The 23,982-nt window shown below is 37.4% G+C and overlaps 2 protein-coding genes and 2 long non-coding RNA genes across 5 annotated transcripts in view; 1 reads left to right on the top strand and 3 right to left on the bottom strand.

The window, feature by feature from the left end:
* The window catches only part of LOC145484866 (uncharacterized), a 118,272-nt gene that overhangs the window by 65,307 nt on the left and 28,983 nt on the right, over nt 1-23,982 (top strand). The window lies entirely within an intron of this gene.
* Nucleotides 1-23,982, bottom strand: part of LOC145484802 (uncharacterized) — a 180,862-nt gene that overhangs the window by 50,473 nt on the left and 106,407 nt on the right. The window lies entirely within an intron of this gene.
* Nucleotides 7,951-21,280, bottom strand: LOC145484719 (uncharacterized). Its single transcript, XM_081463346.1, has 5 exons — nt 20,647-21,280; nt 19,386-20,537; nt 9,267-9,671; nt 8,929-9,076; nt 7,951-8,329 (listed from the first exon to the last, which is right to left on the bottom strand). The coding sequence occupies exons 1-5, from the start codon at nt 20,857-20,859 to the stop codon at nt 8,076-8,078; spliced, it is 2,172 nt and encodes a 723-aa protein (XP_081319472.1). The 5' UTR covers nt 20,860-21,280; the 3' UTR covers nt 7,951-8,075.
* LOC145484868 (uncharacterized) lies at nt 12,538-16,943 on the bottom strand. The gene is made up of 2 exons (XR_014049083.1): nt 16,457-16,943; nt 12,538-13,598 (listed from the first exon to the last, which is right to left on the bottom strand). It is a non-coding gene; the product is annotated as an uncharacterized LOC145484868 (long non-coding RNA).

Here is a 23,982-nt window from a genome sequence, read left to right on the forward strand (position 1 = left end):
TAGACTGAGGCTGTTGGAACTGACACTTGTCAAACTCCTGGCCGTAAAAGTAGTAGTCTCTCTTACAGTACATTTATGGGCTGCTCTATGCATAAGTATGTAGACCCTTGAGGTCTTCTAAATCCATTCCTCATGTGCAGGTGTGAAACGTTTACCAGGGCCCATATCATAAGCCTTCTACACTTTCAAACCTCCGGACTTGAAGCTAAAAAATGTTAGAGACAAGATCCCAGACATTGTGTGCTTCAAGGTCTGGCCTGACTCTTGAGTCTTAACAATATTATTGATACCTGACACCTTTTAACCCGCCATAGGATATCACTAGCACTTTTAATGTCGTGGCCTTCATTTATGTTAGAACGCACATGGCTCTGCACTGTGGCAATTCCTCTGTCACAGAGGTCCTTTTCAGCCTGTGGATTACTGAAATCATATCTGACGATGTTAATGCCTGTGCACTCTCTAAGGCTGGGCAGTGAGTGGATGAGATGAGAACAAAGGTAACATCCGGTACTGTCGAGCTTTTCGTTCAAAAAAGTTACAATTGCGCAAAACATCCAAGCCATTCTTATCATTGGAGTGTGCACATCTATAAATAGAGATTGAAATCCCTTACGCAGTGGTAATAAATAATAAATAATAACTACAATAAATATAAATATAATAGATAATAATAATAATAATAATAATAATAATAACAACAACAAACTATTAATTATCACTTAGTGATATTATTTGCTGCTGATCAAGGTCTTTGGTTCTTGTTCCCATGGTTTCAAAATTATACGCACAATGTTTATCTTTATACTAATTAAGATTTACTTGCCTGCCTGATGCAGCAAAGTAAAAAAAAAAACAATCATTGATGTTTTTTAAACTCGATTCGCATGAAATAGATATTCACTGGGTGAGCTCAAGAGTTAATATATGAGGGCAAACAATAATTTCAGCAGAGAATACCTCTCAGGATTGATGAGTTTGTATGCCGAGTGTAAAGTAAGAGTTAAATACATAGATTTAGGCCAGCCTAAAACCGGAGCTCCTCAGTTATTTTTTGGAATGTTATTACTAATGAAAATAATCCAACGTGTATGTGAGGTAAATTGCGAATGATTTAATAGTTTCAACCGGAACTAGGATTACATCAGCAGATCGAGGTGTAGGATGGTGTAATTATGAAATATAGAGCCATGATTTCAAGGATTTCTGGGAAGCCACCAAAAATCTTGATCGTATAACAGAACCGTGTTCTGTGCTTTTTAGTGGCATTTCTTGTTCTTTCCTACCTTATTCAGAAAGACAAGGCATTGTTATTAATCATTATATTCTTCCTTAGTTAACATGGGGACTCCCACACAAAAGAAGTTTACACATTTTCTTGTTGTGGGGATTGATTGAAATGCAGTGGATATGCTTAGTCGCTAAATCTCTACCAAATGAAATCTCGCAAAAATACCAAAACAGTATACATATGTGAAAAGTTGGAAAATTTTGTTTTCTAACTTGTCCCCAAAGATACATTTAGCCATCTTCACTATTGTATGGAGTCTCCTCCTGCTGGAAGGGTTTGCAATAAGCAAAATCACTCTCGCATGAATGGTAATTATGATATTTTTTGCTGATCATGAATATTTGCATAGGCTTCTAATAATAAATTTTATTATTCAATTTCAATGTGATTTGCTCTTTTTCTAGGCTGAGATTGTGGACTACAGGAGCTGTTATTGGGTTCCATTAATTAATTTTGCTATGATTAAATTATACCAAGAATTATAAATAAGCTAAGAGTAAGTTATATTATGTAGATGTATTTTGTCTGCACTACACAACCAAATGAACTCAAAGGTTATCAGGCATAGGTACATTTGTCAGAAGAGCCCAGCATATCCAAGATATGTTTTGATTGACACATCAATTAAGATAATTTACAGCAAAATGGATAAACAATACATCAATATCCTACGTGCATCAAAGCCAGACATGGGGTTATAAGGTAATCACGTAAACAACAGATTGAAATAATTTATAAATTAGAGAACACTATTTGTACAACAGTATGGAACAAATTAACCTTATTGGACATTGCGAATGGTAAGGCTGTCTGTAGAATGTCACAAATTTCTCAACCCTTTCTTTCTATAAAAATGCTAATCCTGCAACTTTGCTTAAGACCCAGTTCTCCATTTTGTGTTGGCAAAATATCAATTTTATGCCATGTCCAAAGCAGATTATCACAAAATTGATTTAAGAGCTCAATAAATATCATTTTAAAGCCAAAAAGCCAATTATTTAAATAAACCACGAGTAAATTATCTCTAAGAAAAACTGATTAATTTAACAGGCACTTAAAATAATTAGTTAATATATGTGTTTTTTGACAATGTAATACAGTGTATCTGTCACAATGTTGCACACACAGGATGGGTTGCAGAACTGAACCTCCAAGTCAGTTTATTCAATGGACTTGGTGCAGAATTTATAATCACATCAAGTTGTCTGTAAATACAGAGAAACCAAACAAAGCATTGCAATCTTATGTAATGAATTATTGGACTCTTTTACATGTTTGTGCAGTGTATGTTCCATTAATATTGGGGATCTCTTAGAAGCTGCATCCATGATAAAATTATTTGCTCCCGGATGCATTTGTTTATTGAACTTTTCACAAATTAGTATCTCTGTCATAACAGTGATCTCTGTGTTCTACAACAATTAGTACACAAGAAAAATACACTCAGTAAGATATTGTTTACAATAAAAATCAATGCCTATAAGCAATCATAAGGACCTTAAATTTATATTTCCTCAGAAATATCTCACCAGGTCATGGTTGCTTTGAAAATCTTTGATGTTTTAATACAGGCTGCCCATGTGTAAACTGTTCATATATTGACTGACAGGAACAGGCATGTAATTCCTTTCTTTAATATACAGCGTACTCCGTTGTTAGTCGTTTACTGAGTGTCAGTAGTGAATCAAATGCTACGGGTTGGTACTCCAACTTTCACAGTGGCAGGCTCTGCCCTGAGATGCAAAGCAACCTTATATAACTGTTATGAACTTGGCGACTTGCTTTCGAGGGCAAATGCAATTTGCTTCAAACAAGGAACTGGAACACTGGAAGTTACAACAATGTGCACACTCCCAATCAAAGGGCCATCAAGGCTGTTTGGTTGTACATATAACTGTACAACTAGTGTATATGTGTTCAGCTTCCAAAAGAAAATCAGAGTTTGTCAGCATAAATACTGATGTTCTTGCTTACTGAATGTGCTGTTCCAGAAGATATTCACACCCAACACCTATTCATGGCCAGTCTTAAGAAATTCCAAATTAAAGTATCAGGAAGAGAGAGCTCTAATAGAGAAAAAAACCTCCATGTGGGTTATGAATCTTTTGTTGAAGAAAACAATGTCTGAGAAATCATTAATTAGAAAATAATGTTTAAGAAACATTTTACCTTTCAGAAAATTTTGTAATCTAGACTGTCTAGCCAGTTCATATATTTGACAAGTTGACACTGGGCATGTTTGTAAATTCGTGCATTTCAACATCACATTACTATGTAGTTGCATTGGTCAACTAAAAACAGCATAATTTGGTTAATTAATATACACTGTACATTATTAGGTTGAAATATTGGTGTAGATTGTTGCACACTGACAGACACAGAAACTATTGGCACCTGAATCATAACAAGTGAAAAATCGTGCATGACACATTTACATGTAACAGCCCTCCACCTCAGAACCATCACAGATATGATATGATATTTTTAAACTCTCTGAAATTTCAGATTATTCAAGATTAACATGCACATACATCATCTAGGGCAACCCTAAAACACTGAATCCGGAAACCGAAATCCAGAATCCGGAAACCAGAATCCGGAATCCAGATATTATGAATGATGATAGAAATAATTCGCTTCAACAATGTCTAATAAATAAATATGAGCAAAAATTATTGTGTTGTTATTTATTTTCTTGGCTTTACTTCAGCCACAAACTGTAATTAATTGTTAAAAAATTATTGACTAGTTCTGAACAACCCTAAGCTATACATCTGGCCCGGTTGTTCAAAAGCTGGATAAAGCTATCCATTGGTAAATCACTATCCAGTCAGGGTTAGTGATTTTTTGGCTGGATAGAGTTACTCATAGCCTGTGAGCAGGCTCTCGTATCTGTCTCAGTAGTGTCTGAGCGGGCTAAATAGGTGTCTAGTGTTTTTCTGCATTGGCATGTGACCAAGTGCCTTCATGTGGCTTTGCCGCTCATGCCCCCGGCCCAAATACGAGAGCTTGCTCATAGGCTAAGTTACCCATCTTTTGTTCAACCTGGCCCTGGTGAGAGCCCGGTTCTTGTCTGGATCAAATTGCTCTGAGAAGACTGGTGAGCGGCACAATAACAACAAGCTATTGTGGTGAGTTTCTGTCAGTCTTTTAGCATCTTTTAACAACATGTGGTCTGATCTGTTAGCAAGCAAGAAGCAGACAGAAGTAAGTGTACAACATTTCTACAAATTGTTTTAATATGATGGCCGCCAAGAATAATGCTGAATTGTCACAGTATCAGTGTGGAAATTGTGTTGATCTGGAATTGGTCTCGTATCTGTTGGAAAAAAACAAATTTCATATTTAGACCAGCCAGGTTAGCCTTTGGACTTTGAAAGTGGGGGGCGTGACCATCAATGTACAGGGGGCTGCGAATCTCACGCGAAAAAAATAAGCTTTGCTCTCGCTGCTCGTATATCAAAAGTGTACCTGTGTTTCTGTGTTTTAGTCATTTCAGTCACTTATGACGCTCAGTTCTGCTGTTATGATTAGGTTTTAGAAGTAGCGCTAATTCACCCCCACCCGACTCCCAAGAAAAGTAATTTCAAAAGTCGTGAGGGCTTATACTCCCGAAAGCAGAATGCAATCTGCATTTGTATTGAGAGGCACTAGCCTGCGAGCAGGCATATATCGGAGAAGAGAAAGTAGGAAAGGAAAAAAGGGAATTAGAAGTGCCACCCAAGCCTGTTCGCCGTAAAAGAATCTACCTGGACATACTTAAAAAAGCCATATAAGCATTAAAACGGATGAACTCTGTGCTGCTGTAACTGAGGATCATGTATTAACTGTTTGTTTGTTTTTTTCACACAAAATGTCATGCTGCTCTTGACAGATATCGCAATAACTTTATAAGGAAGAGAACATATTTAATTTGTATTAACAAGCGCATCTTAAAACTATTACGAGTACAACTTTAACAAGTAAATAATAAATGTCTGATACTTTTTTGACGCCTTCAACGACACAGGCAAGTATTGAACTTCCTCAAGATATGTGATTGTAAAGTTTTGCAGTAGTCAAATAAGAAGGAATGTCTTCAAATATGGCCGGGATAGGAAATTGAACGGTAAATTTGGAAAGAAAATCTTAAGCCTATATAACAGAAATTTCAGATTATAAAATAAAAGAATCAAACAAATGTAACTAAGCCTTTATTTACATAGCGTAAGTTTGTCACAGCGACACGAAGCGTTACTGAAAGCAGGTAGCTTGCGATACTTGAATAAATAATATGCAGAATTTAGAAAATTATTATCTTCCGTGGTCCAACTTTTCCTGCAGATAAACGGTTTCTTAGTTTGGAGTATTTATCGCTGCGCACGTTTAGATGCGTGCCAAATGTTACTAAGCGCAAAACTATGAATCACGTCGACATCAAAAAGATCAATCCAGTGTTGAAATTATGTCAGGGTATCATGCATCTGTGAACGATATCTTAGAAGCTAACAATTATGTCAAAATGTTGCTTTTTCAATTTTCTTTTTAAATCGAAATGTCTTTAATATATAAAGAGATTTTGAATACCGCAATTCAACTAAATGCCGTGATGTTCAATACAGCGTTACGCGTGTAATGTGAAACCGGGGAAAAGTAACATAACGACATATCAGGTGACCTCCTGACCTCAGAGGTCATTCGAGTTGTTTATTCAGCGTACGGGGACTGATTTATTTACCCGTGAGTCGACATGAGGCATATGGATATGAGAAACTAATTTACTATGGTTTCAAGCGTATATTCTATCATATTTTTAAAGGACTCTCGACTGAGCAAGACGATGAAAACGGCCAGGACTGTGTGCGCCACTCAGTGTCTCATCTCAAATGTAAACATTGTCGACCTTGTCGAATTTTATGGCCGTTTATGCTCGCTGTTTCAATGGAAATATTTTACAGAACAGCTCACAGGGACACTGGGGAGTTAAGTAATGGTCCGCGTAAGAACTAGGCAAAAGAACAATAGACTAGTGCAATAGCGTCAGTTACGTTTCAGGCGCTAGTCCCCATAATCACATTAAATCTGAATGATCTGATTGGCCCAGGGGCAAAAAGCGCGAATTTTGAATTGAGAATTTGATTTAAGATCCCTTCTAAATCATTAAAATAAGATTTCATTTCGGCTACGCGTTAGATATATTAAAAATTGTAACATATCTTAAGTCTGGACAATTCCTATGCGCCAATACCGAGAAAATTAAACTGATATGGAATAACATCGGGATCGGTTCCGTGAACCATCAATCAGCGACCTTCTTAAGGCCATTTCGCTCGAATTTCACTAAAGAACTGTCAGTTTATGATCCAAAGCAGTAACTTTTTCACGCGTGTTTGGGAGCCCGACAAAGACGCGCGAAGTAAATACCTGGCTGAAATTCGTGAACGTTCTGTGAATGTATTTCAAAACCAGTCTTCTAACACAGCAAAGTTTGATATAATGTCCACCGCCTCAAAAATATTATAATAGTAATAATAATCGTTGTCCGCCATATCGCGAACCTAGAAGGAGTCCATTCTCGGGCCGTGGGATGGCCTTTGATAAATTAGTATTTCTTTCTTTACTCGACTGTTTCACTTAACACACCTTTCGGACTATTCAGGTAACAGAGATGAGCGATAACGTTGTACTGTTCGTTATGTGAAATGTTTATACTCCTCAGCAATCGACGTGACGATAAGCTTGGAGCATCACTTGCAAGTTATTCTGAACCACCATGATAGAACAAATGTCAACAACAAAAAAATAATAATAGGGCTTCCGATGCTTCAAACTCTTGTGGTAAAACTGATCAGAAATTGCGAAATCGTAAAAATGTGGCACCTTCTGACTGGCCGATTGCGATCGTGTTTCCGCTCGCATCGTATGTCTGGGCATTATTTTTCGATCTGCAGAGAGCTTACTGCTGTTTCAATAGAGAAATCATTCAGGAGCTATCCCGCCAAAAATGGAAAAGAGGCAAGTCAAGCTTTGTTAGTATTCTGACAAATTAGAAATTTCGAATCAGTGCCCCGTTATTTGTTCTGACTTGCTGGTTTGATTCCAGAAAGGGAGATTCACAGCCACGGGGAGAGCACGAGAGTGGACCCTCGGAACCAAAGCGAAAGAAGTTAGATTCTAGCGTGAGTACTAGATGAATTCGTTGCTAAGCTTCCAGAAATAACTTTCTTAGTTAACTGAATTCGAACTTTTCTTTTCTTTGTGTAGAAAATGGAACTATGTAGGCTTTATGGAAAAAACAATCCGTCGCCGAAGAAGATGCTGGTCATACAGGGCCTCAAGCTGGGAAAAAACTTCGCCACGCTCTCGTCCGATCTAAATGTTGCCTAGGCAACCGCCGAGGTGTACGGCATCGATTGTGTTGCCGCTGGAGCCGATTTAGATCACGAGTCTGTGGCTAAATGCCTCAAAGTAAGCAAGGAGTCATTTGATGTCATCAAAAGTGAAATAATGGCAAACGAGGACAAGAAACTTCGCACCGTATGGGACAACCTTGGTCAGCTATTCTCCTACAATCAAATACGTTTTGTGTTAGCATGCCTCATTCATGATTATGAACTATAGTTGTAATCACCTTTTTGCAGCAAAGACAGCAGGCAAATCAGGTTATGTTAATAATGCAGTTCTGACATTCAAACTATCTTTTGAATGTAAACTACTGAGCTGTCTTTTTGTCTTTTTGTTTTGCTGTTGTTTTGTATTTGCACAGTGAGTATTAAGTCTGTCAGTGAAATTTTTCTGTGACTATTCAACAGAAAAATACCAATGTCCAGGGAACATATACCTTGATCAGCTCTGCAACTTGTTCTCCACTTTCTAAATCGTTTCCCAATCGTACCCACCGCACAATCTTATGGCTGATATGAGCGAAGTGGGAATCAAGTTGAGACTTTCCCTCGCCAGCTTCAAAAAAGTTGTATTCTTTCAAGGTGATTTTGAACACTCTGTTCACTTCAGATAAGTACAGGAGAGCCCCACTGTTATGGTAGTGTGGCCCATTATCTAAAACAGAGGAAGTAAACATAATAATCATTTATATATATCAGGACAGGAAAATACCCAGGTCTGACTGCCCGGAGCAAGTAAATTTTGCCTTAAGGCAAGTGAAAATAGAAGTTTGGCGGTCTCATGGGCAAGTGAAATTAGCCTCAGTAGTCTTATTAGTGATAATTCCACTTAAAAACATTTCCAAAACTCAAGTCTGCAACATGAGCAAAACAATTAGTTGAAAACATGGATTGCTTTAGAATACATACGTTTGTGTCAATGTCCAGAATCTTTCACCTAGTTTAGTACCAGTAAGCTCAGTTTGCTTTAGTCTATCACTGAGTATAAACAGTACCTTATAACTGATATAGTTGATAAATCATGAACATTGCACGCCTATTGGGCAGGCAAGTAATAAATGTATTTTAGAGGGGGCAAACGAAAACTGACTGGCCCACGGGACAACTGGATTTTGTTTCTACCGTTTACCTTTGATAGATTTGCAAAAATAATAAAGAATAAAGTATGACACCCTCATCTTGTTAGTGAACTGTTTTTATGTGCTGCATATTAATGAATTCAGGTCCGTGTACATATATCTAAAGTAAGCATACCAGAAAACAAGTAGACTGTGAATCCTGGGTAAACAGTTTCCAGCCATCTAAAACCAATGTCAAGGGCACTCTGGGTGAACCAGGCATCTTGCTTTGTATCTTCGGACCACAAGTCAACCACTTCTGCCTTTCTATCTCCCTCAGACACCTGAAGTTTACAATTATTTCAAAAACTCAAATCAAAACAAATCAAACAAACATATTAATGAGATGCAGAAGTTTCCACAGCCAAAATGGGATGCTTGTGCTCTAAGGCACAATGTATATGTAAATAAACTTAGGGTGCACTTCACAACGAAGTCAAAAAATGCAAGAAAAGGGACTATGAGGGAATTTACCTGTGCAATTATAAGGAAACCATGAAGAGATATCCCCCTCTTTCCGTACCACTCTCGTTGGTTTTCACGAGTCCTAAGCCCCAGCTCAACTTTCATCTTGTAATCCATGATTAATACAAACTCACCAGGACAAAGGTTTGCGAGGACATAGCGATAGTAGCACCCCTGGTGTTTTGTGCGAACAATGTGCGCAAGGTACTCCTTATGGTTAGAAACAATCTGATCCCAGGACTTGGAGAAAGAAGCCTTTTTAGGGAGATCAACAACTCCTTCCACAGCTTCCTTTACTTCTTTTCTAATCTTGTGAAATGCGTCAACATTGGATGAATACTGGTTATGTTCCCCCGAACAGTGACCAAGGGCATAATCCAGACACAACTCAGCACATGCAGAATGCCGCTCCAGCTAGACTAAAAAAAAGAACATATAGAAATGGCATTAAGGTGGCCGAACACAGTACAGTTTTCCCGCGCGCTTTTGCTGATGCAATTCAGCGCGTGCACAAGGATTGCAAGAAACAAACATGCCGTCAATAGAGCGATCATTTTATTTACTCAACACCCGTAGTGTCTGTGCTATTTTTCTCTATATTTGAACGCAGTGTATTGATGGTTTTAGTCTTTTATTACAAAGATACATTAGAAAAGGTAACGATGCAAAGAACCCAGCAATTCTCAGCTTTTTCTTTGTTACCGAAAGAACCCAGTTATATGCAGCGCATGCGCAGTTGCTCGAAAAATTGAGACCGATTGCTTTTGTAGAAACTTGCTGATTTCTAACGATCCAGTAGTTAGAATTTCAAGAAATGTGGCAAAAAAATAGTTCAGAAACTACGTTGATGATGTATGACAAAAACTCTGAATTTTGAAATAGGGAAATTTAATAATTCAGAACATGCAGTGAAAACGATTTACGACGAATTACGAAAATCGTCTATGTCAAAATTTTATTACAACAGTGTTGACAGAAGGGATTTAAAGTCAATTTGTAGTGGGCAAATGATGAAAAAAAATCTAACGACTGGATTTTTTTTTTAAATAAACAAAAACCATTTTTTAAGCCTTGTTTTTAACCAGCCCTGTTGCCATGGCAACAGCACACACCTTAGCCAAAATGCGAGAATAAACCCCTCTGAGGTTAACCTTGGCTCTTGCAAAAAACGGGCGCCAAAGCATAAATAGTTTAAAATTAATGGTGAATCACTGGAAAAGTTGAAAATTTACAAAGTATGTAAATAACATGTAATTAACATGTAAATAATCAAAAAAAGACTGTAAAGAATAATTGACATGATTTTTCCCCTTTTACATGTTTTGGAGGTTTCATGTAAATAACATGTAAATATTTTAAGTGAAACATGTAAATGATGAAGAAAACACTGTAAATGTTTCAAAGCAAAGGGCTAAGATCATGTAAATAACATGTAAACTGTTCCTGCAAATACTGTAAATAGCTTGTAAATTTCTTGTGATTCAACCTGGAAACCCGTAAATAACATGTAAATTTAATACAGGGAGGGTGCCATAATACTGTAAATAACATGTAAATAAAAAAGGGGAGGCTGTAAACAACGTGTAAATAAAAAAAAGGGAGGCTGTAAATAACATGGAAAATGAAAACAGGAGCCTGTAAACAACATGTAAATCGAAGAAGGGAGCCTGTAAATAACACGTAAATCGAAAAAGGGAGCCTGTAAATAACGTGTAAATCGAAAAAGGGAGTCTGTAAATAACATGGAAATCAAAAAAGGAGCCCATAAAGAACATGTAAATCGAAAAAGGGATCCTGTAAATAACACGTAAATCAAAAAAGGGAGCCTGTAAATAACATGTAAATCGAAAAAGGGAGCCTGTAAATAACATGTAAATCGAAGAAGGGAGCCTGTAAATAACATGTAAATCGAAAAAGGGAGCCTGTAAATAACATGTAAATCAAAAAAGGGAGCCTGTAAATAACATGTAAATGGAAATGGGGAGCCTGTAAATGACATGGAAATCGAAAAAGGGAGCCTGTAAATAACATGGAAATCGAAGAAGGGAGCCTGTAAATAACATGTAAATCGAAAAAGGGAGCCTGTAAATAACATGTAAATGGAAAAGGGGAGCCTGTAAATAACATGGAAATCGAAAAAGGGAACCTGTAAATAGCATGTAAATGGAAAAGGGGAGCCTGTAAATAACATGGAAATCGAAAAAGGCAGCCTGTAAATAACCTGTAAATTGAAAAAGGGAGCCTGCAAATAACCTGTAAATTGAAAAAGGGAGCCTGTAAATAACCTGGAAATGGAAAAAGGGAGCCTGTAAATAACATGGAAATCGAAAAAGGAGGCAGAAACCCTGTACGATAAATGACTTGTAAATAATAACTTGAAGAAAAATGCATGGAATGTACTGTTTTATTGTAATCAAATCTGTTGACCTTAATTATAATAGTCGAAAATATGCAAATTTATACAGAATCAGAAATTTATTGCAATCAGAACAAACTCAGTAAAATTCAAATAGTTTTTATATGCCATGAATAAGGTGTACAATGTATACATTGCAACAAATAAAACATGTTTTCTTTTCTATCTAGCCATAACAAGACAACTTAAATGTAATTTTGTGCATGGCCAAAATATTTTAAAATACCATGACTGACTCCTTTAACCAAATTCAAGCACTTTTCAAGAAGACTACTAAAATTCAAGACCTTTTCAAGATTGTGCGAAACCATGTCATATTCAGCTCTATTTAATTCCTAAATAATAAAATGATTAAGAACTACATGTATACTGTTGTCAGCTACCACTAGTAAAAATTTTGCAATTTAGGTGTATTACTAAATTAAAATTGTTTGCGAATGGATACCTGTCTTAAATATATACTAAATCCACAAAGTCAAATGTAACATAATGATAATACCTTTGTCATAAAATGAATGAATAAACTGTTTTTTCTTACTAAGTAATTAATGTAGGATTAAATTAGCCTTAATAATGAAAAATGGGGGAGGCACGATGGCCTTGTAGTTACATGTAGTGCGCTCAACTCCTAATCGAGCGATCCGGGTTCAAGCTCTAGGTGGGTACATTCTGTTGTGTTGTTGGGCAACACACTTTACTCTCAGTGCCTCTCCACCCAGGTGTATAAGTGGGTAGCAGTGAATTTAATGGTGGGGTAACCCTGCAATGGCTGGCATCTCATCAAGGGGGAGTAGAAATAGTCCTAGTCACTTCCTGCTACAGGTAGCGGGATAAGCTCCAGCCTGTTGGGCTACATGACTCGTATGCAGACTTTACCTTTACCTTATTATGAAAATTACTGCAACATAAGTGTGAAGTATTGATCAACTTTTTTCATAGAGTGAATTGTTCTTTTGAAATAACAGAAACTAGGGAGAAAAAACCTTTACCACAAGATAGAGATTGACATTTTAAATTCATCATAAAAACATTCATGCCAAAGGAATACTACATTGCATAACATAAAACAAGGCTTCTGACATCTTTTAGGCTATGTTTACAAAGTCACAGTTTCCTTCTTTTTCCAAAACTGTACGGAATCCAAACAGTACAAACATTTTGGACCCCTGACAAAACATTCACTGTAAATAATATTCAAAATTTTACTTTTTCTTTTTGTGATAAAAAAAAAACTGTACTGTAAAAAAAATTCATAGGGGCCTGTTGAAATTGAAAGGCGTATCTAGCACCATAGTTCCCATAACACATCATAAGTTAATAAATTATTGTTCTGGTACTATGTGTTTGTAAACATAGCCTTTGCTTTTTATGATGAAATCTTATAGCTGCTGTATTGAACAATAAGTATCAACCTAGCAATCTAAGATATTTAAATTTGATGCTAATTCACTAGCACAGGTACAGTGTAAGTGATACTTCAAAGCATTAAAAAATAATGTTTAAAGTGGTTGAATTTATGCCAGAAAGCTGCCAGAGCATATCAAAGTGTTGAAGGTCACCATGTTAGACTGTAATGCACCAGGGGCCCATTTCTCGAAGGTCCCAAAAAGTTTTCGCACCCAGAAAGCCTTACCAAAATCTGAAATCTTATGCTTACAGAGCTGTTTTAATCGCTTATTCTCAATATGAACAGAGGTTTCCTTCACACAAGAAGTTTCAGGCATATACAACTCTTAGTTTTTAGACACAGCTCAATTAAAGATGGCTTTCTGGGCCCGAAAAGTTTCCAGGGCCTTCAAGAAATGGGCCTTGGACCCCTTATAGAGTCATAAGTACTGTAGACTTCTCAGTGGCTGATTTTTTCCTGATCAAGCATCAATGCCAAGGAGTATGCATGTATTGACCGCTCTCAATTTTACTTCATCCTACAAGTAACATAAAATATTTCGTTAAATAAGATAAGTTATGTCTGAGTATGAATCAGCAAATTCTGTGTATGATATCAATCAGTGAATTTTACATTGGAGTTATTATTTTGTTTCTTATTATTCCAATTTATACTGTGACCTTTGAAATCGGACTGTAGCCGGTCATGTTGACTGGCCAAAGTAATTTTAGCTTGGTCACGTCTCGTTTCTGACTGGTCAGGATATTTATGCAAAAATCAAGTACATGTAATGTGAGCCAAATTAAACCCACAAATATAGTCTGTTTGTTCCAGTCACTGCTAGACCGTTTAAAAATTGACTTAATATTTTTCCGAACGGATTTAACCCCAGTCACTTGAATGGCATTCCTATCGATCTTGAACGCATGACAAACAGCAAGCGAATGGTCTTTAGCTGTTCGAACAGATACATGTATGCATTGGTGTATGTTTTCATTAGAGGTCATAATAAAAAAGATTAAAAACTCTCAGATTTACAGTTGGAGATTCGATTGTTTATTCAAGAATGAACAACGTGACCGTCTCAACATGACATGACTGGTCAACATGACCAGCGAGTGAAGTTTTTGGCCAGTCAAGTCACCATTCTGGCCAGACATTGCCCGTTGACCGGCCATTATTTTGAGCCCTGAATACTCATCAATCAAACAGATCTTACATCTACATCTGTAGCTATTGTGTGACAAAAACTTTGCATCTCTGATTGGAAGGCACTGAATATCAGAGGATGTAGAAGAACTAAACTCAAAATGTGTGGCAGTAAATATTCAATGTTCACTATCTTCTACATTGTAATATTCATGCACAATAAATCAAACTCCTATCAAACAATGTTTAAATAATAAGTCAAGTTATTTGCAGGCACAATTTGATTGTTTCTTACACGCACTTATGCTCTATTGGTGGGCAAAGGTACAGCTGATGTCATAAATGTTTGTTTTTGTTTCTTTGTTATGCATTACAAAGCAGATAGATTCTACGTTGTCACGCATCTGTTCAGTAATAGATCACAGAAGACATCAAAATGTGGTAAGAACATCAGTGACACACGCCTGAAAAATTCACAGATTCTGTGACACACTCTGGTAATGCCTTATGTGAATATTTTTTGTTTTTACCACATTTTGGTGTTATCTGATCTACTCAGGGCAGGAAAAAACCAGGTCTGATTTCCTCAGCCAAGTAAATTTTGCTCTTGGGTAAACAAAAATAGAAGTTCAGTGGCCCGGTGGGCAAGTGAAATTACAATGTAGCCTCAGTAGTCTTGTGAGTCTGACTAAAAATGCCAGCTTGATAAACGATAATTTCCAGTCACTCCATTTCAAAACTTAAGACCTAAAGATTCGTTAATTATTAGGTTGAAAGCAAGAATTAGTTAGGAATCCGAGCGTACCTCATTCGCATTTGTCCTCTGATTTCCTTACTGGCCACCACACTGACAACTAATATTTAAATGGGGGCAAGTGAAAACTGAAATTGACTGGCCCACTGGGCAAGTGACTTACAATTTTTTTTCCTGCCCTGCTACAGATGAATGAACAGATGCATGACACATGAAACCTGCATGTATTTGGTAAGAGCCCAATTTCGTACAAGTAAAATGTACAGCTGTAACAGGTCTCTAAAATGCTGTCTGGTCATCCCAGGGTAAGGCAATCGATTGAAATTGATCCATAAATTGATATAAATCAATAAATTGAAATTAATGTAAGTGTTATCAGTGCTATCAATCAATTGAAAGAAATTCATACTCACATGCTAGAGAAGTTTCAAGTTATCAATTTGATTTTACCAAATTTATCAGTCATTAGAGAGTCAATTGAAAGTTGGCCTCTCTTTCTTAGTTCACATAAACTGTAGAAAAATTGTGTCCCTCAACACAATGTTTGATTGTAACTTTTTTATGTAGATTTCAAAGGCACTACCAAAGATCCCCAAAACATAGTCCCTGATACATGTATGCCAGCAAAATATTCTGTTTACAAGATACAATGTTATGTTTTTATGCAATTGTATTCATGATTTCATATTTCACTTTATATCTTTTGTTCATTTCTTTCTTATTAAATGTTGCTTAGAAGATACGCTAGTATCAGCAAAATTGATAATGTTTATTGAAAATTTGATCACAATTGATTACTCATGACGAATCCTTTTATTGATTTCTGATATCATTGACTAATTCCTATTGATTGTTATGAAATAATCGATTGACTATACTGTGTCGTCCAAGACAAGTAGATTTTCCTGCCTGGGCAAGTTACTCTTCCTTTTTTTTTCAAGTCCTGTGTAGTTTTCATGACAGTTTGAGGTACATGTATACCTCTTTATAAAGTATCGTAGTGTTTTTTTTGGTGAAAGAAAATTTCACAACATTTAACTTACTATCAGCACCAGTGGGTGCAATGTCTATGTACAGTTGTGTAGCATATTGTAACTTGCATGTAGGTACAACTGTAGACACCTGAGTAACTTCAGAATACTTACAATAGCATAAGAGAAATTTGTCTGCTGAAGACGGCACATTACATTTTAGCTTACTAGCATTCACATCAGAGGGCAACATAACCTTACAAGAGCATGCATCAGAAGGAATCATAAGGTGCATATAAGCCAATAACAAATGTCGCATGCTCTTACTCGGTTATCGAGAACAGATAATAACAGATAATAAAGCCCTTTATGCACAGCAGGTAAACCTCAACAAAGTCGATTCCACAAGCAAAGTAACTTCTCCTTGATAATGACACATTCACAACCAAAGGCAAAATGAATTGTATACGTATCTTGACGTTACTTTACTCCACTCGTTCAATTTATGCAAAACTTGCTTACCTGTTGTTGTTGTCGCCTGTAATCGCTATCTTCAGCTTCTGGGTAACGGAAAATTTTGCCTTGAAACCGTGCACGATGACGAAGCGAAGGTAGGGTGGATTTTGGCCCGCTAAAACAGAGCTCGAGTTCGATGCAAGTTCCAACGAACTGCCAAACATGGCGGGAGAACCGAGAGGACCTGGTACCTAACATGAAGACCGCTGATTCCTGTTTGTTGGTGATCGGGTACTCACAAGGCTGGTATGCTCTTATAAAGGGACTGGGATAACAGTGATGGCAATGAAAGCACAAAACGGTAGAAATCACCAAAAAACAAACAAACAAACAAACAAAAAAAACAAAATGTCATTCTGGGTACCGAAAAAAAGTCAGCTATCATTTTCGGAAAGGCGATAAGTCCTAACGTTTTCGGGAAATGGACAAAAAAGCCCTAATAATGTAACGTTTATATGAAATATTTCATATATGAACTGCGGTTATAGATGAAAGTGAAGAATGATCATCGCAGTTAATTTTCTAATTTAAGCAACTGGAAAGAAGAAGCCTGAAAAAAATCAGGGCTTCAACGGGATTCGAACCCGTGACCTCCGCGATACCGGTGCGATGCTCTACCAACTAAGCTATGAAGCCACACATTGGGAGCGAGGTCAATTAATTGATCATTCTTCACTTTCAAAAAAGCCCTAATAAGTACGAGATACACAAGCTCCTCTAGAATAACCGAACAGATATTCTTTTTTTTGCGCAACCTAAAATTAACCTACAGAGCTTTGAAAGTACGCGAGATAGCCTAAAACAGCGTTTCAAAGCATTCGAGAGAAAACGGTCGTTGGGCCGGCCGTGTCCCTTATGGTTCCCTGCCTAACCTAACTCGCGTCAGTTCAAACTCGGTCACCGGGGCTCTTTCCGTCTTGAACTCATACAACACGTGACGCTTTCATGGTCCTTCATGAATAAATACGTACGTGTCCGAGAATTAATTTTTCTCTTTTCTAGAGACGTAAGCTTGGGACGCCTGCATGTGCAGTAACAATTCTAGTTTTATTTTGTCGTTGTGGATGCGCGGAAAGTTCACAAGAAGACAGCTTAGTGCGGTGTCGATCAATGCAGCGATTTAGTTTGGTACATACCTTCTAACCCAAATTCAATTTAAAGCACACTATAGCACACACTTGGATTTTAGAGAAGTTCAAATGCTTCAACGTAAAAGGCACCTTAATGGAGGCTTCACGAAGGTTTACGGAGCTTTAGGGCGGTGTTACATTTTAACTTTACAGGCCTTTAAAAGGTCCCATTTATATGTTCTCGGTTACCCGAGACAACCCTTCCTCTCTCTCTCCCCCGTCCCCCCAAGTTTAACCTGGCCAGGGTAACTTTTCATTTATTTCCTTGCAAAATCCAACCAACCGTTTACAAGAGGATAGCGAACCTGTCGGTAACTTGGAATTTACATCATTTCAACAGTCTTCGTTGGTTGAACCGTTACACCAGTTATATTAAATAAGCCCACTTTTCCGTTACATGGTTTTTGCAGGGTTTAGGCAGGCCTTCTCTTAAATTTAGATCTTTTTTTCTAAGAGTCTCCATTTTACATTAACGTGGTCTTAACAGTTTTTCGAAAAGCCCCCATTATCTCATTTAAATTGTTTTCACAGCCTTTGCAAGGTCCCCCTTTTTAATTTACATGTTTGTAACAGGCTATTTACAGCAACTTCTAGGTTTTCCATTGACATGGTTTTTACATGTTTCTTACAGGCTCCCTTTCTTTCATTTACATTGTTTTTACATGTTTCTTACAGGCCCCCTTTTTTTCATTTACATGGTTTTTACATGTTTCTTACAGGCTCCCTTTCTTTCATTTACATTGTTTTTACATGTTTCTTACAGGCCCCCTTTTTTTCATTTACATTGTTTTTACATGTTTCTTACAGGCCCCCTTTTTTCATTGACATGGTTTTTACATGTTTCTTACAGGCCCCCTTTTTTCATTTACCTGGTTTTTACATGTTTCTTACAGGCCCCCTTTTTTCATTTACCTGGTTTTTAAATGTTTCTTACAGGCCCCCTTTTTTCATTGACATGGTTTTTACATGTTTCTTACAGGCCCCCTTTTTTCATTTACATGGTTTTTACATGTTTCTTACAGGCCCCCTTGTTTCATTTACATGGTTTTTACATGTTTCTTACAGGCCCCCTTTTTTCATTTACATGGTTTTTACAGGGTTACAAACATAACATTTCCAGACTTTTTACAGCATTCGCTTGAATTATTTACACGTTTCTTACATGGTTTAGCAAAGCAATTTACATGTTTTTTACAAAGGCAGATACTGTAAAAGTGCGTAAAATATTTTACAGGTTTTTACATGTTCTTCAAATGATCGTTGTCGACAAAGACAATGTAAATCACTATTTACAGAACATTTACATGCTGTACTAAAAGCTGTAAATTTCCTGTAAATTTATTTTACAAAACCCTAACATGTAAATTTTCAACTTTTCCAGTGAATTAGGCATAGGCACTTGAAAACTGTGTTTGGCCACCTTAATAACATCCATGAACATTGACATTACTGCAGGCAATATGATAGAATTACATTGTAGTTAGTGAGGTTTCCGTCCATACACAGCTTCAATACTTGTAGACAAAGAAGGTCAAAATATGACTAAAAAGAACTACACTTTCAAATGACATGTCCTGTTACTGTAAGTGTAGCAGCCCCTGTAAGTTTGTAATTCTCCTGGTCCTCTGGTTATAGTAGATACTACTGTATATAGGTCTAGAGGACTTAAGCATATTTTAGGAATGGTTTTAGGAATGGTATACATAACATTCTTGGGAATTCATCGTGTCCATCCCTAATTGCAGATTCAGCATTTTTCAAATGATAACCATACTGCATTTCCTATTTGTCAATTTACTGCTTACCTCCTTGGGAAATTCCACCTTCAGATATTTTTGGTACTGTCTTGAGGTAGAGACAGTTTCAGAATGAGCAGCAGCATTGATCATACCAGCCTTTTTGAGGTCATCTAGGAGCAGCTGCAAGGATTCAAAGTTGGAATGACCAAAGTCATCACACAGGTTGCAAAGGCCTGCAAGCATCGAGTTCATTCTAAAATTCTTTGGAAGGTGTGAATAAATGTATGTCCTCTTCAGACCATCAGGGAACTTAAGCTGATATTGCTGGATAACATTTTTGATGTCACACTGCCAATATCTCACACCAGTTTCCTTTCCATCAACAAGCACACTTCTGCAAGAGGAAGGCCTTGAAATATCATCTTGGTTGACAAAACTTTGAAATTCGTCAATGACCTCAGGACTTACTGCTTGCCTGGTAAATGAAATACCATCACGGGGAACACCACCTTTCCCAAACAATATTGTACGCACTCTTGCTGCAGTAATGGTTGACTTTGAGCAAGGGAAATAACTCTGAAGTTCAGATATTGTGAAATCTTGGGCCACAATTGACAACAACCTTCTCCGTTCATCGCCAAACTTACTGACTCGTCCGATAGCTCGTGCAGTCTCAGTCCGATTTCTCCCTTGTTCCACTCCACTCACATTTAGTTTACTCCCTTTCATGCTGTCTCCAATAAGGAGTTTGCTGGATATTTTTGCACCCTGTGCCCGTATCAATCGACTCTTCTCTTTATCTTTGGCTGCAATGTAATCTTTTGCTAATGAATTCAACAGTTTGTCATCGCTGCTACTTTTCTGGTGGCTACTGAACAAATCAGCAAACTGACCTTTGAATTTCTTGGTAGTAAGGATGTCTCTCATTATGGCTTGAGTACCCTGCACACCAAGGGCTGTGTAGTCCGACAGTACCATGTCTATTTTACACATAATTTCGTTCCTTAAATCGATCTTCCTTCGGAGACCGACACATTCGTAGCTCTGGCGCTTCTGAACAGTTTCTGGGATCTGACATGCTTTGTCCTCTGAAGGTTTCCCACTAGAGTAATCAGCGAAAACGTCAGCTTCAACTGGATCATCTAGGACACCACAAACTTTATCTTCTGTATTACTCTCAAGCGTAGGAGATAATACGCTTTGGCTTGCTGAAGCAGTCTAGAAAAACAACAAAGTCGAATGAGTGAAGAGTAAAGATAGACAGATGTTTAGCCATTTGAGGGAACACATTTAATACATGTGGAAGTGTGACAGTATTTTTGCTTACCTCTAGCTCTTCGCATCTTGTTTGTAGTTGAATCCTTTCCCTACAAAAGGTACATATCTTCCGTTTGCGTTCCTTGTGCCCAGATGCACTCCATTTACCAGCGCCACAAAATTTTTCTTCGCGGTAAGTCGCAGCAAGCAGCTGTTTTATTCCAACATTTCCAAATCCCCACTCGCTGTGTTGTGGACAACAGCAACCACTTTTGAAGGGCATTTCACCAGTATTTTAGCATAACGTACTTTAAGATCGAAGTAGAAAAAATAACCTTTGTATTCGTAACAATTGGGACTCAAAAGACACCTTTACCGGACAAGAAAGCTTGATAAAGTCTCTGATCGCAATTCGCAAATCCAAGATGGCGTCTCACGGAGATCGTTCGTGATGCACGTTTTCCGCTCTAACTTTTGATTGGCGCATAGAACAATGCTAATATTTGACCGTGAGGTAGACAGAAGGGACATGGGGCAAACTAAGGAGAAAAATGTTGTTTATGTCGGGCTTTTCATTGTTTTTTTTTGGCGATTTTTGGACATCGAGCAATCAGATTCGTCGATTTAATTGAAATTAATAATTAAGAATTCACACCTTTTAATCGATTTTGCGTTTGGCCTTCATAGTTCTTACGCGGACCATTACTTAAAATCGTTTCTATAGTAGCAGAAGAAACGTAAGTAACGGTGAGTCGTTGTTTCCTGTTTTAAACCGTTGACTTCCAAAGAATAACCTTGTGATTTGCATAAAATTGAACCCGCTTACATGCCGTAACATTTTATTTTACTGACGGAGAACATTTTAATTCCCAGAGCTACAACTTTTTGGGTTTCCTGAGGTTTCCTAAAATGTAGATATTTTGACCAAATGATATATACCAGATCGAGGCCATTTATACTAGTCAGAGTTGGCCTTTATTTGTTCCTTGCCGAGAGACACAAATGGCGGCTGTACAAATACCCTTCGTTAAAAAAGCTACAAAAAAGGAAACTTATTACGCGACTTTAAAGTATAAGAATGAAATAATATTTTTGCCAAGTTTTGTTTTTATAGAATTGTTTTTACGCCCCCGCTGTTTTCGTAAAGAAGTGAAATTCTGAACATTTTAAGCCGCAAAAACCGCCATTATTTGCAAATTTCGAACTTTCTTAAATTTTGGCCGTAAAATAAATCGTTGGAACTTTAAACTATTTTTCCTTGAATAAGTTCACTCAAAGGTATGTTTTGGCGAAATAAAAGAAAAATAGATTTTTCGTGACTGTCTTCCGATTCTCGACACCCTCAGAAAATCACTCTTAATTTGGTTACAAGTTACAGCAACCTCCACAAAGCGACTAACGTGTTGTTTAGAGGCGAGCGAAATTACAACGATGTAATTTTTAAAATCTCTCACAGCATGGCTTCAAATAAGGAAGACTTTATAAAGGATTCCAATTGAAAATAAGCTTATATCGCCGAGGCAACTTGTTAATTTTCATAGCAAACGCCACAACAAAAGTCACTTACCGCAATTTGGCAATTCAGTTCGGCCAGTGTAAATCCTCCAGGCAGAAACTTGCAGCAAAAGTTGTGAAGACTGAACTGAAGTATTATTTTCCATAGATCAACGAATCAACCACTTTTTCCCCTGCGTTTACTGTTCTGTAATTTCTCAAAACTATCAGGCACGTTTGATTTCTCTTGTTGATGTGACTTTTGAATTTTCTTGCACGGCTGCACAGCCTCACTTCGCGGGAGCCTTCTCAGTCAATTTGTCTGGTACTTTCGCCTCCTTTCTATAGCCCTCGTTAGCTTTGGTTCGCGGCATTGTTCGGTATTATTTCACCTCCTTTCTCTAGCCCTTGACTCGCTATAATTCACGGCATTGTTCAGTAGTGTTTCGCCTCCTTCCCCAGCGCTGGCCCGCTCTTTTTCGCGATCTTCTTTGCCTGTTAATTCTTGCTTTCTGCTTTTTTGCTTCAGTAAAACCCTGTCTTAAAAACATTAGATCAACCTCGGCTATCGCTTTTCTTTAAAAATCCCGTTAAGAAAAATGCGTTCTTCCGCTACAAATCGAGGGTGCATGTCTCTGTCAACCTATTAGCTGGAGTATGGCCGCCATGTTGCGCGACTCCGTCGTCGTCGTCGCCGCCGTCGTGCGTACGCGCCCACAAGCAATACCGCTAGCCATGATAACCATCAGCAAAATCCTTCATGGGTTTCCTTTTCTTCTCTATTTGGGTATGGGGCTCCGCTACAATAATCAATTGCAACATCAAGCATGTGACCCGCCCGTGATGATCGAGCAGGGTTTCAAGGGTAATCTAAAAAGTGAGGTTTGCCCAGAAAAACTCTCATCTAACTAGTCAATGTTTTAGAATTTAAACATCACGGCCCTTTATTCCCTTATTTAAATTATACAAATAGAATTTAGGTGTTTTGCACTGTTATTTTAACCCTCGGATGTACAAGCTAACTAGTACCCCCGCCATGGTATAAGGGGGAGATGGATGAAACCCTCTTGGGTTTGCGCTCTGTTTAGGCACAGCAACATAAATTTACATTGATTAGACAGCCCTGAGCTTGTTCTAGAAAATGATACCATAGTTGTTGGTTGTGACGTCATATTAGGCCAAATGACGTCATTTGACCCGCCATCGTGGATCCGCCATTTTGGATTTTCCTTTTTTCCTAAAAACTCAAGAAATAATGGAAATTTATATAAAATCAAGCCAAAATGCTTGTGAACTGTACAAATTGGTGAACTGCGGGAATTTGATGAAGAAAACTGGAAAAAATACAAAATTATGTCAAAAAAGTTGATTTTTTGGCCAAACCTTCATGAAACTTGTGGTTGCTATGGAAACATAAAAAATGATGGACACAAAATTGACATATCAAAATATCGGCGAAGGATGAATGAACAACTAATGAAAGTTTTAGCTAGCCCCTCAGAGTAAATCGTCAAAATTTTTAAAATACCTTCCTGGGGGGGGGGGGAGAGTGGCATCCACCCCCCCCCAATGAATGCAAAGAGTTTTGCATTCACTGAGCTTCCACTGCCCTAAATAATATTTAAAGACTTTGTTCATGACATTAACATAGAAATAACTTAGATAAACTGATTCTATAATATCTAATATTTTACATTTCGCCCTTGTCTCCTTGTTAAAACTAGCATCTTGTCATATTGTTTGAACAGCTTTTGTTACCAAAAAACAACAGATGCCAAAAATGTTATTCTTGATTTCATCAGGCCAAGGGTGACTCTAAACTGTGATGAAATTAGTTTTGATTTAGAAAGTTGGACTTAAGCAATATGTGAGTCAGAATTTGAGCTAATTTGCCTTATAGCTAAATGTTGTG

This window comes from Orbicella franksi, chromosome 4 (assembly GCF_964199315.1).
Source record: "Orbicella franksi chromosome 4, jaOrbFran1.1, whole genome shotgun sequence".
NCBI lineage: Eukaryota > Metazoa > Cnidaria > Anthozoa > Scleractinia > Merulinidae > Orbicella > Orbicella franksi.

Bases quoted from the DNA above. Each gene is read 5' to 3' on its own strand.
- LOC145484719 (XM_081463346.1), bottom strand. From the start codon at position 20,859: ATGCCCTTCAAAAGTGGTTGCTGTTGTCCACAACACAGCGAGTGGGGA. The intron at 9,077-9,266 runs GTAAATTCCCTC...TGTAAACTTCAG, and splicing joins GTTTCCTTATAATTGCACAG to GTGTCTGAGGGAGATAGAAA. The intron at 8,330-8,928 runs GTATGCTTACTT...CCTCTGTTTTAG, and splicing joins CACAGTCTACTTGTTTTCTG to ATAATGGGCCACACTACCAT.